General features: G+C 41.1%; 1 protein-coding gene across 1 annotated transcript in view; it reads right to left on the bottom strand.

Annotated features, from left to right (window-relative positions):
• Positions 1-20,739, bottom strand: part of immp2l (inner mitochondrial membrane peptidase subunit 2) — a 253,688-nt gene that overhangs the window by 206,904 nt on the left and 26,045 nt on the right. The window contains exons 2-3 of the mRNA XM_049575278.1: positions 19,593-19,730; positions 7,769-7,872 (exon numbers count right to left, since the gene is read on the bottom strand). Coding sequence (XP_049431235.1) covers positions 7,769-7,872; positions 19,593-19,727 — 239 coding nt within the window. The 5' untranslated portion in view covers positions 19,728-19,730. The remainder of the gene's footprint in view (positions 1-7,768; positions 7,873-19,592; positions 19,731-20,739) is intronic.

The following is a 20,739-nucleotide window of genomic DNA, read 5'->3' as shown; positions in this document are numbered from 1 at the left end:
CAGTGGTTTTGGGGCTATTGCTTGCATTTTGGATAGCCTTGGCCTGCCTGGGTTCAGTGTAGTTGGTATTGTCACACATTTCATTTGGAGCCAGTGCATCAAACCTGTTCTGTAGAGAGAGTTCAAGTGGAGGGGTGAGAGCTGGGGCTCTCTTGACTGATTTCCTGCTGGATTTGCCTTTGCGTCTAGTGACATCAGCCCAAGTCCTGGCTGGAGTTGATGCTTTTGGTCGAGCACCAGTCCTGTGCCAGTAGGAAGGGTTGTTAGGGAAGGCCAGTTTGGGAGCCTCTGCAGCTGATCCAGTGGTGTTAGGACATATCCATGGGATTGTGTCAGCCAAGTCAGCAATGGTATGCTCCACATTTGTTGTATTTCCATATATAAAAGTCTGTCCATCAGCACCTTGTATGTTAGCTGCCACAGAGTCAATGAATTGCTCACTCTCACAAATTTGTTGTAGCGTTTCATTCTTCTTTTGAAGCTGCCTTATCGTCTCAGTTAGTCGCTCACACTCTGTGCAGCTCACAGATTTTGCCATCTTGTCCTTGTCCTAATCACAGGTTTCCAGTCACAGACACAGCAAAAGGCTTGCACTGTGCCTCAGCCCTGCTCACACAGTACTTAAGTGGTGAAAAAGTGGTGAAAATATGGCAGTAGTCCTCAGTATCTTTCACAAATTAAAGTCCCAATGCTTTATAAGTATCCAGGATCTACTTTCTGTAGCTTTTAGCAGGAAAAAACAAGTATATCCACAAAAGAATGTAAGCAAAGTGGAGCACAAGCAGCAGAGCGTCTGCACTGTAAGAAAGCCGGAAGCAGCATCGATGCTACCTTATGATTGGCCAGTCTGCATCCGTGGCAGGATCTAGCAAAGGGTCAATTGTGTGAATTCAGAGTACTAAATTTCCTCCGCTCTAATCTACAGTAAAGTTGTTGCTGTTAGAACTTCTGCTTCCCGTTAATGACAGAATCCCATTGGATGTGTGTTGGTGAGGTCAGTGTATCAGGCTTTAAGTTCAGTTTAGCTGGGTTTGCACAGCCACTATCCCCTTTGGGAATGACGGCCCTGCTCTGCATTAGTGGGTATTTTTGAAAATGGGCAGAGCATAAAAAACCAACATTTAACCCTAAAGCCGTGCAAAGAAGAGGAGAAAGATTTGGCCTGAAAAAAAGGCCGCTATCAAAAATCTAACTGTACATATGTGTAAACATGTTAAAAGTCCTGTCAGCATGATTAAAGCCAGCACTATTTTGGTCACAGGAGTCATCACATGAAATATCACCTCTTTTGTCACGCCTTCCAAAGGTGATAACATCGCACACGCTGACATCTCAAGTCAAAAACTCAGGTCTCACTGTCTACACGTCAACACTAGCTGGGTTTACATCCAAATGTAATGCGTATTTTCACATAATTTTCAAAAAAATGCATTTTTTGTGCTTTCCCATTCACTATTCTTATGCAAATATTGGGAGTTTGTTAACTGAGTTAAGCAGTAGGATGCATTAATTTTCCAGTCTGGTGCCATTATACCACTGTGGAGGAAGAGCGCCAGAAAAAAATTAAAAGAAAGGAAAACAATGAATGGATAATAACGGAGAAACACTAGACAACTGAAATAGAGTGTTTTGAACAACTAATATTACAGCCCTGTGCTCTTTGAAGAGTTCTGCTATCAGCTGTATGCAGACAGAAGCTGTTAAAAGCTTCCAAAGACGACAAAGGAAGTTTGCATTGGCCGATGCAATGACTACACAACATGGCTCTATGTCATTATTTATGACTGGTATCAGTAGATCCATAAATATACGGATGATGCCCCTAGTGTCCAATGCAAGGAAGTGCATTTCTTTACGGATTGCTAAAAACCTGATAGAAACTACCTGTAGCCATGGGGGAGAGGCAATTTTTTTTTCCGTTTCTTGCCATCCAATTGTTTGGAATATGCGCTTGGAACATTACTGGGACAAAAACAGGACCTGCCAGGTATGTGGAATGATTTATGAAATATTCAGCTAAATAGACGTATGAACAGATGAACGAGTCATAATGACAATCTGACTGTATATAATGTATGACCATATTTTAGCAGATTAACATTACTCACATTCACAATGTGTTAAAACTAGATAAGCAAGTTATTTTTAATCACACAAACTCACTTGACAATCAACACAGGCAACTGAATTGAAGGGAATAGCCTGTTAGCCAGTTAGCTGCCTGTTAGCTAGCACACTGTCATATGGTCTCTCCAAAATCCACTGCAAAAGCTCAGTTTTTTTAACGTACACGAGGCAAATTCTGGACCAAAATATTACAGAGGGAAGGAGTTTCGCAAGCACATTGGATATCGCAGAGATTCCCATAGGAATGAATGGACTTATGGTTGCATCATCTCCGTACACATATGTTAATGGAAACAAGACGTCATTCTCTGTTTCCATTGCACTTAGTCACATTTACATTTTATTGATACACCAACTCTTCCACCTCCCCCAAACAAAATAACATTTTTGGGTTATTTTAAGATTTATTCAGTCGCTTCCACTCAGGTTTTTAATGCACAAACTGAAAATGTGCATAAATAGAGGTAGATGGCAATGCACCTACTGAAAACATTGTTTCTGAACAGCTTCACGTGGACAGAGTTTTACAAAAGATCTGTTCTCAGTGTGGACGAAAAGACAAAACACATTTTCAAATGTACCAATGTACATCCCTATTGAGTTCAACTGTTACTTAACTTGGCTGTAGTGGGGGAGATGCATCATGATTTATTATAAAGTTAGTGCTAAGGTTAATAAACGTTAATATACAAAATGGGAGAGACCAGCGAGACTAAAACCACTGGGAGCTAGTTCCCTGTCACCGATGATGTGTTTTTACATTTATGGTGACACTGACATACTCGGCAGGTACTGTGCTCATCAGCTCACCTTTATTTAGATCAGACGAGAGCCCATGTGTGATGTTCTGCTGTGTTCACTCGAGATGGAAATTAAAGTTGGCATTGTATCTTTTTCAGCAGTTGCATGAGCTTGTTAACAGGAATTGACACTGACATGGTTTTCTGTGCTTCATTATTTTCCTAAATTTCCTCTAGTTCTAGTTATTAGTGTTGTCTATAAACCTCACAAAAAACAATGAGTTTTTAAAGCTCAATAGTACAGTCCTTTTTGATCCTGTAATGTGTCAACGTATCCTGATACAATAGTTTAATAATAATAATACATTTTATTTGGAGGTGCCTTTCAAGTCACCCAAGGTCACCTTACAGAGCATAGAAGATAAAAGATTAATAAGACATCATTAAAACAAAACATCAACATAAGAACAAGTGTAGTGCACAGTGTCCAGTTAGAGTGAATATGCCAGTTTGAACAGGTGGGTTTTGAATTGGGATTTGAATGATGTGATGGAGTCAGACTGTCTTATGTGTGAGGGGAGGGAGTTCCAGAGTCTGGGTGCCGAGCAGCTGAGGGCTCGGGCACCCATGATACTGATGCTGGAATTCCACTGGATGCGTGTCCGTTGCGGAACAGCAGCGCTGGTTATCCGCTGTGTGCTTCGCCATCCATCAACACCCACTGGCTGTGTTTGCTGTGCGGAGCGGTGCAACTCCACCCGAAGACATCTCGGTGCACCTCAGTGATTAATATCTCCTCATCCATGGTGTCAACGGGGTGAAATGACGTCTGAAAACCTCTGACTTGTTGACTTCAGGCCTGCCTCCGCCCATTATGTAGTTTTCAAGGTGTAGTGCAGGGAAATATGATCCGCCGTGAAAACTGTGTATTTCATTTTGAAAATGAACCGGATGTTTTATTTTGTTTCTGTGCACGACTTCCTGCCCCGCACGATCTGCTCTGTGCTTAATTGCTGCGTTGTGCTCCGGCGTCCGGCAAAAATAGAAGTCCTGCGTATCTGTTGCGGAGGGCTCCAGACCACCGCAGCTGTGATGGAGCCGGAACGCAGCACAGCTGTTGGAAGCTCACACATTGACTAGAATTAAATCTTATCGGCTCCGCTACCGTTCCGGGGCACAGATGCAACCAACACGCATCTGGTGGAATTTGGGAGTGAGGCGTGAGGTGGGGATGGTGAGGAGTTCAGCAGAGGTTGGGGGAGGGTGCGGGAGGGGGTGTATTACTGAAGGAGGTCACAGAGGTAAGTGGGGGCTAGACTGTGGAGAACTTTGTAGGTGAGGAAAAGGTTTTTGTAGTGGATGCAGTATATCGCAGTTTGTATGATATCCTGATATCCTACAAATCAGCACCATATGAATGATAATACACCCTTAACGTTAAGTTAAGGGAAGGACTTGGGAAAGTTCTGGGTTTTGTGACCCATCCACCACCCCAGCCTAAATCCTAATTGTACAGCTTGGGACGGCTTCCTTCTTCATGCCAGTCAACGCATTGGGCACATGCCACAATCCAAAGTGTGGGATCATTTTGAGAAGGTGAAGGACGAACCCAAGGTGATATGTAAACTCATCTTCATTGGTCAACTACAAACATGACGTATCATCTGAAACATGGAAGTAGCTACATGCCCATTAGCCCACAGCGTCATTAACAGGCGGCTCGCTCAGTGTGTGACGTGCACTTGTAGATAAAATATAGGCCTATATTAATGAAGGTTCATTAGTACGGTTTTGTATTTCTCTGTAATGTAGCACAGTGTTAACAATGTTACTGATACTATTCTTTCTCACACCTTCAACTCAAACCATTGTGTTGCCCCGCCCAAAATATATCATTTAATAATCATATTGTGAACATGCTGGCGACTAGTCGACTAACGGCGCTAAATGACGATTGGTCGGGGGCAGCCCTACTGCTTTCACACTTATTTTTAGTGTTGACCTCTGCACAATCTTTTCACTACGCTGGAAGTGGTGAAACAATTAGTACAAAACCAGTAGAACCAGTAGAATTCTTTTACTTAGGTCACATAGCATGACGTTATTTCTTTCTCTTCTCTATTGAGGTCATTTACCACGAGAAGTGTCAAACTGTGCAACAATGTTCTGATTTTGGTCATTTTTTTCTTGAGTAAAATGTTGGGTTGAGATGCTGCAACTGAACAAAGTGTGAAACTAACCAGTTAAAGTGTCGCAGTTAGTGCTGATTTTACATTCAAACTTTAGCTGGTGCAAGACGCTGCTGTAGTTGAATCCCACTGAAATCAATTATATTTAGAGTTGTCACCATCCCTGCAGCACACTCATCTCTGCTGACAGATGTCAAACATAACTTCACATATTTCTTAATATTCCACAATCTGATCAGCTGAAAGCTGAAACAAATCAACCAGCTCACGTGCAGTGGTGCCACTTGTCGTTAAGCATCCACACGTTTGATTAACAAAAGCAAGATGCCGTCAGAAGGTATAGAATACCAAAGCGTATGAGAACTTACCTTCCCTTTAATATCTGTATCTGGCCATGAGCTTGTGTCATCACGTTGAATGTATTGAAATATCGCTGTCAGACCAACTGCTTAGTTTTGACAGTTTGACAGCAGAATTATATCATTTCTGTGAATTACTCATCTCTCTGCAGCTGTGAAAGGGCAGATAAAGACCGCTCCTGTTGTTTACAGAGAAGTGAGCTTACAAAGCAGTTGTCATTTCAAAAGAGCGAAATAAAGATATAAAAATGTTAGACATTATTGCTGTTAAACTTTTCAAAATAATACCTCAGTGGGTTTTAATCAGACTGTCATCGTCTGATGTTCAGTATATTTTGTGCTCTCGCTTTTCAGGGAGTTGGGGACTCATTGTTTGTAGTGTGTTCTCCATGTTACGCTGTTTTTGCACTTTGGCTTCCAAAAGCATCAATATTTGCTTCAACTCTGGATCTTCATGAATAATGACAATAAGTTTTAAACCCATCTACAGTAGATAACTGGGCTGAGACTCATGAGATGGAAAAAATGACTTCACTAAGACTACAAGATGGACAAAATGGGATGTATATTTGTTTAAATAGTAAACATGGCTGCTGTTTTTTTCCATCACTGCTTAAAATGTCATTCACCTCACCTTTCAATGCTTTAACACTCACGAATAAACATACACAAATCATGTCAAGCTGTATAAGAACTTCCCGTCCATGTTGGTGATACAGATCTCATGGTGCTGGAAATTACTGCAGCTTTGAAATAATAAAGTTTTCCAAAAGAAATCCAAGTGTCAAAAAAGAACAACAAGTTTTAAAACTATTTCCGTTGTATTATGCAGGTTTAATGTGTTCTGTACATCCCAGACCCTCCAGGATGTGGCGATGCTGCAATCACAACAATTAACACAAATCCATCCAATCCCCAGATATTCGGAGCAACCCTGTGATTTTCATCATAGTCTCCTTCACGGTTCACTAAAGCCCTTTTCCCACTGTACAAAAATATCCATAAAAACACCCATTAACATCAAGCTTTTGTATTCAATGGGAAAAGTTACTATTGGCACAATTGTCAAATGACTCTGCAGTAGTCACCCGTATTTATCAGCTTCAAATGGCAGTTCAAATAAAAACAATCAATTTGTGCTCTAGAGAAGTGAATAATCTCCTAAGACCTATGATAAGCTACTATTGCAAGGCTTAACTATTCACACCAGTGAGCAGTGATAACTAACATGTCTTTGGGGTCATCAGGTGGGAACCTCCTTTCACCAGTGTTTTGTCTAGTTGGTCCCACGACACCTCCAGGAGGCTAGACAGTGATCTCTGGCGTCCCAGAGACACTCCCCTAATGCCAGGTCTCACTGCTCCCTGCACCAACCCAACAATCTCCTTTACCTTACTTACACATGGCTTTCCCAGCCCAAATGGCACTGCCACCTTCAACAACCCCAGGCTCCGTTTATGCGAGCTCCAGGTAGTGACCGTGCCGATACTACCTTTCCTAGCACATTCACCATACTCTGTTTCACACGCTACATAGCATAACTCCAATATAAGCTAAAGTTAAAGGAGATAGGATAAACTCGCATGGCTTTCTCAGCACAAACAGCACTGCCACCTTCAACAAACCCAGGCTCCGTTTATGTGAGCTTCAGGTAGAGACAGTGCCGATACTACCTTTACTAGCACATTCACCACACCCTATTTCACATGGTACATATCATAATTCCAATATAAGATAAAGTTAAAGGAGATAGAGAAGATAAACTCACAGAATCAGCAAACACACTCACCTTGCAGCACGGTCTCAAAGTGATAGAAATATGACATCTGGGCGGATGCACCCATTTTATCACTTTTACTGGCGAAATGCGACGACACGCAAGCACAAAATATTGTCTGTTTCCGCCCAAGCAGCGCTCGAATACTGATCGAAATTTAGTCGGCACAGAGTTTAAGAGAGAGACTGAATAAGTGACAGACATGAAAAGAGTTAACCACCATAACATCTTCATTAGCCTCCATGCTGCCTTACTGTTTACTAACCGGTTTTCCAGCTTGTCCATGACATCAAACGTTACACAAAAGTAAAAACAACAAAGGCATACTCAGCAACTACAGGGCAGTGTACGAGGCTCTCTTCTAATTCTAGCACCTAGTTTTAGCAGGTACCAGAAAATGAACACTTGCGACCGTTTCCCCCAGTAAACATAGCTTTGGACTTAAAAGGATTTCTGAAGCAAACCATTGTGTGAGTTTTCCCCCCTGTGAGTCCTGTTTTAAAGTCATCAATAACTTCAGTTCATGTTGTGCTGTGTGTTTTATAAAGACACTGTTTTTCTAAACAAAGTACTCACATGACGGAGACGATGTCACCTCGTTGGACCTCGTAGTTCCTCACACTCCAACGGTTCAGCAGGACAACGTCACAATTCAACGCCCCATCTGGGTTCAGGGAAGGCTGCACACAAACACACACACAGAGAATAGAAATACAGTTTATATTTAAAGCACAGTCATAAACAAACATAAAACAGCCTCCTTCACTGTGTACAGGAGACATCCCACTCTCACCCACTATATAAACACACACAGTACAAAGACACATGAGCTGGTGAGCAGTGGTGAGTCAGTGGAACGTGTAATAGAGCAGAACGAAACATTCTATATATAGTGTGGTCAAAAGGTCAACAACACACTCACACATACACGTTTAAGTAGGTCTGTTTGTCCGGACACATACAGATAAAAATCACCATGACAAAAGAGAAACCTGAAGTCTGTAGCCACAGTGGCGCCCCCGTGAGGCTGTGATAATCATTACACACCAAGAAACAAAAAGATAAACTGGATGATGACAGATGAGAGCAATTTCTCTTAGATCCTCATCACCTGTTAATGGAACATTTATCATCTGCATCGTGGTCAGTGTCAGGCACACATCTAGGACTGGATATCGGTCTTCAAAGCCTTTAACGTATTGTTTATTGTTCATTTGGTCCCCGTCAGTTGTTACTAAGGCAAAAGCTACTCTTCCTGGGGTCCATTTTTAGGTATCAACCAAAATAACCCAGTACAAAGTAGTACTAAAATGTCTGCAATCAAGCGATATATGCAGTCGATCCTTTTTGCACCAGGGTCTGATCCCAGACCATCCAAACCAGCAAACTTTCTGTTGCTGCCCATCTGGAGCTTCTCTTCTCTCGGCAATTGGTCAGTTCACAATCTGCCTGGTTAGCACGAGCTGCATCTAATATCCAATGACAAGCCGTGAACCAGCCCTATAAAAACTCACACCTCACTCAAACTACTTGACTGAGATAATCTGAGGTTATCTATGTGATCCTGACAGTTAGTCCTGACACCGTGTGTGTGCAGGCAGGTACTTCACTTAACTCTACGCCTCCAGTCATTTCAATGAGGTGTGGCAGCAGAGGTTGAGCTTCAGGCGAGTGCCACCTGGCTTTGGCCGATCAAACACTGATGGAAAAGCCATCGGGAGCAATTTGGGGTTCTTGCCCACGTATACTTTGACAGGGAGGAGCTGGGGATTGGACCACTGATGATCCGACTGGTGGACGACCCACTTTTCCTTTGAGCCACAGCCGCCCCTACCACAAATTTACATACAAACACTATACAGATATTCATAGTCCCCATTTTTAATCTTGACTCTTTTCCTGGATTTTAACGGGCATGTTGGAGCTCTGTGCACCATGATTTATTAAATTAATGCCCTCAGTCTTTCAGTCATTTTGGTGAATTTATTTAGTGAAACTTTTCACTAAAATGCATTCATAGTCCAAACATTATTAAATAAGAAAAAAAAAACACTAACCAACCACAAATTAATGGGGGTACAAATTAAAGTTTTTCCCTTTCAGCCAAATGATGGTAGTTTTAAAGAGCGCTTGGCTGAATAAATGTTAATGTTTGTTAAATGGATTTTAGAGAAAATGAAATTCTGTTAATGGAACATTTCTCTTTAAAAAAATGTTTTTAATTCTGTAATGTAAGACACTATGTTATAATTACGCCACATGTAATTCTAATAACATTTCTCCTGCTCATCAGTTCATCTCAGCCCCTGAACATCAGTTACTGTCAGTCTCCTGTTTCCTTGTGAAGCCTCGGCTCCAACCTGGTGACTCATTTTTTACCATGAATTATCACACTGCCTTAACGAGGTCCCTCGTGGTTATTGTAGCAAAATTTATGTGCTGATTTATGGATGGTAAAATGCTGCACATGGCGCCTTTAGGGACATTTTCTTCCAAAGCAGACACAGAGTTTTAGAGTTAAACTACACGCAACCATGCGAAATAACAGCAAAAATAGAGCTTAAACCAACACCTCTGTATGGGTTAATATGGTCGTATATCAGCTCTTTATTGGACCCTGCTCTAGCTGGCCAGATTTTAATATTATGGTGAATTTAACTTTTATATTTTGCGTATATATGAACATTGTACCATGTATCCAGTTCTTTCCAAGCAGCTTGTGGTTTCAGTTCATTATAACATGGTATAAAAATCAGCTGGCGGAGCCTTGAAACAACCCTGTAATAGGAGATTCATGAGTGGTATATTTTCATTAAGGTTTTTGTCTCTGTAATCATCTTGTGCGCACTGAGTTCTCTCTTTGTTGGTGCTTTCAAGGGCTCTTCATCATTTCAGATTTGAGAGTCAGCTGCTTTTGTATTATCAGTGTAACTGTTCATCACAGCTCCTCAGTATTACTTAATTTTGGTCACCAAACTCTCAAATATCAGAGTTCCCCTGAACATTGATGTAGTTAAATCAAACTATTGGCTTGAAGGATAAGAAATGAAGCTAATATATGTGCAGCTAATGTACATGTTGGACAATAAGATACTGGTACAAGAAAATGTCAGAACACAATTGCCACAGACTTATTTAAAGTAATTTAGAAACAGTGAGTTTATTTAAATGTACAACTTGTAAATTTTTGCTGCTCGAGGTCTCTCAATCAAAACAATGACAAAAGACAGAGCAATGCCATCACTGCAGTCAGTTTCTCCTGGTTAGAATTTCTTCAGTGTTCATTGCTCAGGAGGTTTTACCAGGTAGGAGGTCTCTCCCTCTCCAAAACAAACACACCAGGTGATTTAAACCGATATAAAGACCGAACAAACAGTTTCATGTTAAAAATCAGTGTTTCGCTGATGCTGTTTGGCATGTTTCCAAGGGGCTAGCCCAGCTCCTGCTAATGTGAGCTCACCTTTTTTTCTCCGATAACTTAACGTCCAGATATTCAAGAGGTTCATCCCGTGAGCCGAATCATCCACAGAGGATTCTTCCTCTCCAAAACAAACGGACCCCGCGATTTAAGAAGGTAAAAACACTGAGCAAAGCAATTTCACATTACAAATCTGTGTTTCTCCAACACTATTTGGCATGCTGAAGACAGGTTGTTCGCCTCACATCTGCTGATGTGTGCTTACCTATTTTCTCTGATTACTTAAGATTCAGATGTTCACAACGTTTTAACAGGAGCCAAATAATCTGCAGAAGTCTCTTACTCTCCAGAACAAATGGACCAGGTGATTTAAACCGGTAAAACACTGAATAAAGCAGTTACATGTTAAAAATCTGGGTTATACCGACACTCTCGTCACGGAGAGCTTTTTAACTACTGTGGTCAACATGAAAACACGAATGTTCCTATCTAGAGCCAATGTTTCGCTAATGACCCGCTCCCTATGTAGATATATACACGACTGTGCTCCTTGGTACCAATCAAACATCATCGTCAAATTTGCAGACGATACTACAGTGGTGGGTCTCATCTCCGGAAAAACTTTCTTCTGTACTTTTATTGGTTTAACTCACCTGGTCTGTTTGTTTTAGAGAGGAAGAGACCTCTGTGGATAATTCAGCTCCCAGTAAAATCCTTCTGAACAATGAACACTGAAGGAATTCAAGCCAGAAGAAGTTTCAGCTGGTTGCAATCTGCAAGATGCTATTAATTCCCCATTAATCTTACACCCTGGACCTTTATTTGAACTTTTCCAAAAATTATTGTTTATGTTATGCGTGTGGATATTATGCTATCATCATGCTATCATTTGATTTTTTAATAAGCTTCGAAAATAAATGTCGGTACTGGAAAGTGTATCCATCGGTCTGGCTCTACTGTCTAGGATTTAAATTATTTCTTCAATACACTAAATCTGTAATAACCAGGCAAAAATGTGCAGAAACTTCAAAGTGAGAGCAGAAGTCTATTTTTACTTTTCCCCTCAGTTTTAGCACAGTGTTTGGTCCTCTCCCTCCTTTAGTGATAAAACACGAAATACAAATATTCACTGTTGCTGTGTTAAACAAAACTCCGAACGCCTTGTCCTCCATGACAGCTCAATCACACGCTTGTCGATGCTGCCCCCACTTCCTTCCCTCCTCAACTACAACAAAATCATTATTCCTACAACTCGGCTTGTGTCACTTCATGACGGAGGATCCACGCGTGACGAAGCCCACTCACATCGGCGAGCGACACGACGGCCATTTCATTAAACAGGATGTGCGCAGGCCATTTCACGCCTGCTGGGATAATTGACAGAATATCTCTTATCTGTCAGCCCCAAAATAAATATCCATGTGAGTGCCGTCAGTCTGTGAGTTTATCAGTTAGAGCTGGATACTTCATCAGCCTCCCCTCGCAGTCATATTTCTTCATATTACATGCTGGATTGTTTGTAAAACTGCTGCTGCGGTGAGTCTGGATTTATAGGGAAATGTAAAAGTGTGACAGTTCGGCAGCAGCAGATTGTCTGATCATTAATTTAGTTTTTACAGCGATGATGCAGGAGTTGGAAAAAACTTTGAGTGTTATTAGAGAAAAGTTTATGCAGAGAGTTTTCACAGAAACAATGACAGTATAAACCACTTATTCCAGCGCGCTGACCTCTGTAATGGTGAAATTAACCTCGTGGACCCCGCGTGACCCCGCTGCGGGTTCATCATTAAAAATGCAGACTGCAGAGGCAAGCATTGTTTAAATCCAAGATACAAAATACAAAATAGGTTAAACTTTGGAAAATTATTCACAAGTGCATCATCTGTTTTTAATGTGATGATGCAGACACAAACAGAGACACTGCATTTTTAATTCTGAGTGTTTTATCAGTGAAAGCATCAAGTCTGCAGCTTCTGTTAAGTCTTTAAAAAAGGCAGATATGCAGCGATGAATTATTGATTTTATCAATATATATTTTTCAACAACACAAAAAAGGAGAATGATTAATTAAAGACTATTAAATAAATACACTCAGAGATTATACAGCTCTTGAGTCAGATCAGGAGTTCATAAGCAACAAAAAAGAAAAGCCTTTTTGGTGAATTTAAGAAACTCAGCTGAGATCATCAGACACTTGATCATGTATGCTTGTCTGTTTTTCTGTCATAAATTAAGAAGTCAAACTGTACATATTCATAACCATCCGTTATTCGCGGAGCTCAGAAAACACTGTTTCCATGACAACAACCCAAGCACTGCAAAAAGGATGAGCGAAAGCACACACACGCTAACACACACACACACACACACACACACACACACACACACACACAGAGTCCTCTGTCTTGCTGTGTATGTTTCTGTATTTCCAGTCTCTTGCCATTCGGTGATGAAGCTGCTGTTAAAATGTCTAGAAACAATCAACTGTTCTGATTTCAGCTGCAGAATTATGTCACTGTGTTGTTTTACGTAGAAAGAGCAAGTCAGGCTTAAAGGGAATACAATCCACCTTCCAGCACCTCTAAAGTTCACTAATTAACATGATATATCTTGTTTGTTTATTTTGTGCGAAAACCAAAGTGTGAGAACGACAACTATCTGTTTTGCAGCGTTTATGCACCAGAGTATTTCTTGGCCAGGACCAGACGCTTCCTGGAGTCTCAGCTGGTTGCCGGGAAACTGGTCCCGACTATGGTATGCATATTCACTTCTCTCATCAGCACCAAAGCTCAGTATCTCGACCTTTCTTCCTCTCCTGGCCACACGCTGTACTTCTGAGGCTGTTCATGTTGCAACACCATCAGAGTCTAAAGCCATGCTGGAGGCTCAGTGAGGCTGTACTTCAGCTAAATGCTAACATCAGCAGGCTAACATTCTCACTATAACAATGCTTGTCTCCCATAGATTTGCACTGAATTGGTTCGCAAAACTAAAGAACAAAGTGCCTTCTGTATCAGTTCAATACGGAAAACGTCTTTTAGTTTCCAGGATTATACCCTATTTTACAGAACAGTTGGTACCCCTAATCATGAAGCACATTTCATCACAATCCATCTAATAGCTGTTGAGATATTTCAATAACTAGATTTCAAGGTCGACACCAAAGATTAGTGTCACAAATTCAGTATCTGACCGATTGTCTGAGATATGGCATTGAATAATGACTAGAAAAGTCTTTTTGCAATCATTATGATGTCATAGTGAAATTGACTTTTGACCTTCAACATTTGTGCAAAATTTTGTCAATATTTGCAAATGAATTCTTGAGTTATGGCAAAAAAAGAAAAGATTTTGTGAGGTCACAGTAACCTTTGATCACCAAATCCTAATCAGTTCCTTCTTGAGTCTAAGTGGACATTTGTGCCAAATTTGAAGGATTGAGACATCCCCTTCATGAGAATGAGATGGATACAAGGTCACAGTGACCTTGACCTTTGACCACCAAAATCTAATCAGTTCATTGTTGCATCCAAGTGAACATTTCAGACAAAATTAAAGGAATTATCTCAAGGTGTTCCTGAGTTATCATTTAATGAGAATGAGATGAACACAAGGTCACACTGACCTTGACCTTCGACCACCAAATTCTAATCAATTTATTCTAAGTGGATGTTCATGCCAAATTTGGGTAAATTACCTGATGGCCTTTTTGAGATACTGCGTTGACAAGAATTACATGAACCAGGTCACAATGGCCTTGGCCTTTGACATATGACCACCAAATTCTAAATCAGTTCATTCCTGAGTCGAAGTGAACATTTTTGCCAAAATTGAAGGAATTCCCTAAGGTTGAGATATCATGTTTATGTGAATGAGATGAACGCAAGGTCACAGTGACCTTGACATTCAACCACCAAATTCTAATCAGTTCATTGGGATAGATTCCTTGAAGGCCTTTTTGAGATACCACACTGAATGAACGCAAGAAACCAGGTCACAGTGATCTTGATCTTTGACCTATGACGACCAAATTCTAATCAGCTCATTTTTGAGTGCACACACTGTGCCAAATTTGAGGCCTTTTTGAGATAACACATTCATGAGAATAAGACAAACCAGGTCAAAGTGACCTTGACTTATGACCACCAAAATCTAAGGAGTTTATCATCAAGTCCAAGGGAACATTTGTGCCAAATTTAAGGGAATTCCCTCAAGACGTTCTTTAGATAGTATGTTCATGAGTATGGTATAGACAGATGAAGGAACAACTCGAAAACAAAATGCCTCCAGCCACTGCTATCCACGGTAAAATTAAAAATGTCAACCCCACCATAGTGCCAAAGAAAAAAAAAAAAATTCAGGGGATCACTTAAGTAGGATTCATCATTGGTTGGACAACATGGAGATTTGAACAAAATGTCGTACCCATCCATCCTATATTTGTCCAGATACTTCTCAACCTAAGTGACAGTCCAACTACATGGCTAATCTTTTTTTTTCTTTTAAAAAGCAGCACCAACACACAGGGCAGTTTCCTCCACCTCTTAGGACACCATCACTTTATCAGGAGCATCCACCAAAACACACCGATGATATAGTCAGACAACATGATGAACAACAAGTAATCAGGGTCATACAATCTTTCACCCAGTGTACCATCAGACAGCAATATGGGAATATTTTGATGTCAAGCAAACAAGATAGCGACTCCCTGCTACCTCTGGGGTCATGGTGTCTTTAGCTTTTAATAACAGCAACATGTTGTTCAGTCAAACAGAGATAAAAGAGCTCAGATGCAACTTTTACAGCCTTTCTTCCAGAGATTTTTTTTTTTCACTGTGGACGTGAATATCGTGTTTACTCATTTGTTTATGCATCAGAAAGACTAAATCACGGGGGATCAAAGCCATGAAAGTCATGGAAGAGTCTGCGTCTCTAACATGTTAGGAGTCTAAACATCTCATTTAGTCAACCAGTTTCTAAAAACACAGTTTAATCATTTCAGTCATCACTTTTGGAAGACTTGATCTCAAACTCTTCTGAAGCTCTCACAAAGGTCGGCTTCATGACCCGACATACGCAGCTACATGAATATACAACACAAACCAAAGAGCAACATGCAGTTTTAATATTCATGCTCATTAAAAATAGAGAGCAGATTGTTTTATGCATAATGCAACACACGTCGGGGATAATAAGCTGCACGACAGGAAACCAACTCGGTCAAAACCCAACAGGCACTTGTTGTGTTGTTTTTTCTTGTTGCATCTCTGCCTCTCAATGAGATGAGTGCAGGTTGTTTACTGTGTGGATGAGAATAAAAGAGGCCATGCATGGAGTGTTTGAAGAGTCGATTCGTCTCCAACATGGCCACCTGTAACTACTCGTTATCACTTTTACAGGAGGATGATGACTTTGTGTGCCACAGTAAAGCAGAGAGGACATGGCTCGTTCACCACATCTGGTACTAAAACTTTCTGTTGCTCTTGTTTCTGTATTTCTATAAGTGCTTTTTCACACCACCTCAAGTGGTCCGAAATTTGTGATTTTTCAGTTTGGCCTAAACCAAACTAACAGGTGTGAAACCTCTCAAAAAGCCAAATCTCACTCTATTGAAAAGAAGTGGTCTTTATCCAGATCAAACTGAACCATGGTTGGTTTGTTTTTTCTAGTGTGAAAAACACTTTTTGGGATGGTTCAAACTTTCAGACCAATTACAGGAAATTCTGACAGGCTGTCGAACCAGAAAAATGACACACAATCAAAATGGGTGATGATAACAGGATGTAGGTGATGACAATAAGACATAGGCGATAAGGACAGGACATAGGTGATGGCAAAAGGACATGGGCGATGACGACCGAATGTAGGTGATGACAATAAGACATAGGTGATAAGGACAGGACATAGGTGATGGCAAAAGGACATGGGCGATGACGACCAAATGTAGGTGATTATGACAGTACGTAGGCAATGATGACAAGACATGAGTGATGATAACAGGACATGGGTGATGATAACAGGATATCGGCGATGATGACAGGACGTGGCTGATGATGACAGGACGTAGACTATGACGACAAGATGTAGGCGATGATGACAACATGGGTGATGATAACAGGACGTAGACGATGATGACAGAACACAGGTGATGATGACAGGACATGGGTGATGATAACAGGATATCGGCAATGATGACAGGACATGGCTGATGATGACAGGACGTATAGACTATGACGACAGGATGTAGGTGATGATGACAGGACATGGGTGATGATGACAGGACGTATAGACTATGACGACAGGATGTAGGCGATGATGACAGGACATGGGTGGTGATAACAGGATGTAGACAATGATGACAGGACATGGCCGATGATGACAGGACGCAGACTATGAAGACAGGATGTAGGCGATGATGACAACATGGGTGATGATGACAGGATGTAGACGATAATGACAGAACGCGGGTGATGATGACAGGACATAGCTGTTGACAATAAGACGGAGTCAATAAGGACAGAACATTGGCGATGACAAAAGGATGTAGGCGACAATGACTGGACATACAGTAGGTGATGACAACAGGATATAGGTGATGATGACAGAACATGGGTGATGACGACAGGACATGGCTATGACAATAAGATGTAGGTGATAAGGACAGGACTTAGAGTACTCTGATTAGTTTTTGCAGTAACGAGTAACCTAACCCGTTAGTTTGCTGTTTGAGTAATCAAATACTTAAGTACATTTTCAAATAAGACATCAGTTACTTCTGTTACTTTTAGAACGCTGGTCCTTCAGCTCCGAAACAGCAACGGCTGTCGTTTGGTTCTAATAACGGAGATAACGTTAAACCTATCAGTCTGAAAGAAGCCACGGAGCTTGTGCCTCGCTACGTGGTCGGAGAAATGCTGCCGTTGTCTACGGTGGAGTCTAAATAGGTGAAGTAGGACTCGCTGACAGACATATTTCAGACTCAGGACCTGCATTATGCCTGGTACACGCTACACGCTGGTACTCACCAATTATCCCCGGTCGTCTTTCACGGCGTGTGTGATGTCATCAGGTTATTCTTGTCCTATTTTTATTACTTTCACTATTATTTGAGTCACTGTGTCTGTTCACGTGCCAGCCGACATGTTGTTGTAGTCACCTAAAAGCGTCAGCAGATGGCAGGAGCTACATTTGAAGCGCCATACGGAAACTATCAAGCTACTGTATCGTCCACAGGAGGTTCTGACAAATGTTTCAGAATAAAAGCCTATTTAGAAAATGGAGGGATTCTCTCAGCCGAGGTTATAAGGGGCTTTTAATTTGAAACAAGTGTTGAGTTTGAAATGACGGTGCGATATGTTAACTTTACAAAGACAACGGAGCGGATAAAAAGTAAATCAATAAACACACAGAGGGATTAATAAATAATGTAGTTTGTTTCAAATGAAGCTGGGAGCCTCTGCAGTTGTGGTGAGTAAAAGCCCCGCCGCTATTTGTTAATGTTATTACTTTATGTCCGACCGTGAGGATGTACCATTGTTTGCTAGCTTGATGCTAATGACAGTAACGTTAACTCAGCGGGTTGACAAAGTGCCTCTGCTGTTTCACACCATCATTTCCCCCTTTTACTCTGTGTGGTAACTTCCCTAGAGGAAATATTAAAAATGCTGGGGTGTTGTTGTCATACAGTTGTCTATGGCAGCAGATTGTTCTGTGTTTCTACTGGTCAAAGTGACGGCTGTGATGGGAGAATTGGATCTCAGTGAAGGGCAAGTGGTCCATAACTTTAATTTTGGAGACAAAAAAATGTAGGCTTAGCGCCCTGTGGTCCATTGCCCAATAGGAAATGTAGAATTTACTTTAAAAACTTTAAACTTTAAAAGTGCTTGAGTTACTTTTCTCAGGGAGTAACATTGGAAGTACTTCTAAAGTAATTGAGTTACTTTATTCAGGGAGTAACGCAGTAAAGTAACTGGTTACTTTTTGAAAAGTAACGCAGTGACGTACTTTGATTACTTTTAAAGTAACCCTTACCCAACACTGGACAGGTCATAGGCGATGAGGACAGAACATGGGTGATGACAACAGGATGTAGGCAATGATGACAAGATATCAAAACCCAAACTGTTCCCGATGGCTGTTTCATCAGTGTGTGAGTAGCAGTTGGCACCATGTGTGGTAGCCTCGCACCCCAATGTGTGAATGTGTGAATATGACTCTGCAGTGTTAAAAGTGCTTTGAGTGGTTGGAAGACAAAAAAGGTGCTAAACAAGTGAAAAGTCCATTTACTACATAGCAGCCATTTGTTTTGAACATGTCAGCTGTTGTCCTCTCAACCTCTGCAAGTCCTCTAAACTAAATGGCAAAACAGGGCAGTCTTAAAAATATCAATAAGAGACTTTCTGACATTATTATATAATACAAGACTACACTAACCACACCAGGGTTCAACCAAGTGTTTCTGAAGGTCATATGGTATTTTTGTGATGGGTATTTTGTTAGTTGAGTGAGTTTTGAAGGTACATTTAAGATATTTCTGAAAGACTTTCCTGACAGTACAATCACAGAAACCTTTAAAGTGTTTCCTGTAGAATTTTGTCTTGTCAGGGTTACAAAGTCTGAGGCATCTTTTTTCTTATTGGTTACATGTATAACCCTAGATCAAAAATCTTTAGCTGCACACCCAGACAAGCCAGAGTAAGTGGTTTGCAGCACTGTGATGGAAAAAGATGAGCCACAAGCTCAAAAGCTGCCAGATTTCAGCTTTGAGATACAAAAGCAGCTTTTCAGCCTCCTCTCGCTGCCTCTTATTTCCCACAACTCGACATGTTGTCAGGATGCTGTAACCTCTGACCTCCTTGTTATCAGGAGTTTGTAAAGTTAGAGATCTAGAAATTGCAGCCTGCTCTGCTGTTGACCTCGGGGGCGTCTCTAAAGACAGGCAATCTGAGGCTCTCTGTCGGATGTGTTTTAACGTCTCACCTGCATCGACGCTCCCTCCACTCGCGCCACGTAGGCAAACCGATCGAGGACAGTGACAGTGACTGGAACGGCGACAAAGAACCCGCTAACGAACGCCCGCAGGTAGCGCTGCCCCGCTGACGCCTGCTGAGCCATTACCTGGATAGGAAAGAACAAAAAGAAGGAAAACATCATCATCAGAGAACCGGGACGACACACAGGAAACTAAACAGCATTCAGGTTAGATTAGACTACGTTAGATAAAACTTTATTGATCTCTGTGGGGGGGAGCAGGTCGATGCAACAGCAGGAGAGTAATTGAAAAATACACAAAGAAACAGATCAGAACAAAGAGGACAATTAGAGCAAGAGATGGAACACCACATGTTAAGTGAAAGTGTATGTGTGGAATAAGTGAGGTACAGTGACATGAATAATCACACAGCAGAAACACAAAATAAGAAAAACATGCGTAAAGCGCTTTCATGAAAATATGAGACCACACTAGGACTGAATGAACACTTGATTCTGAAGGTGACTTTGTATTGATATTATTTTTAGTTTTGGGTTGGAGGTGCCAAATGAAATGACTGCCATCTGCTCCACAAAGCAATTCATGTTGGCGTCAAGGTTTTTCAGGCAATGCATTTGAGCATTTTCAACAATGCTTTGAAATACATTTCACTTGTCGTCATTCACTGCAGCAAGCAACAGAAGTTATGTTAAAGACCGAGTACTAGTAGACAACACGGTTGAGTTTCAGTTTTATCCAGCTTGAAAACACAGTGGAATGATGAACATTTGCTCCATTATCAACTGCCATACCTCTTCTAATGACTGCTGTGAGAAACAGATTGCTAATGAGGTGCGATATTCCAGCCTTCAAGCTTGCTTTGGACACTGTGCACACTCCACATGACCACTGGACCTGAGGATCACCCATGGCTTAAGTGGATGTTCATTAAGCGTTAAGAGTGCAAAACCTAAGACATAATTAACAGTGACATGAGTATAAAATAAATGATTTAAAAAAAAAAATCAAATAGCCTCCAAGTTTACTGCCAACATTAATCACCATGTCAGAAATTGGCCCAAAGGTGCAGCAACAACAACGCCATCGCACCAATAGCTGCAAAGCACACTTAGTAACGAACTTAACATTTTAATA

Source organism: Epinephelus fuscoguttatus, linkage group LG4 (genome assembly GCF_011397635.1).
Source record: "Epinephelus fuscoguttatus linkage group LG4, E.fuscoguttatus.final_Chr_v1".
Lineage (NCBI taxonomy): Eukaryota > Metazoa > Chordata > Actinopteri > Perciformes > Serranidae > Epinephelus > Epinephelus fuscoguttatus.
Note: the sequence above shows the minus strand (reverse complement) of the source record. Positions and strands in the feature narration are given on the sequence as shown.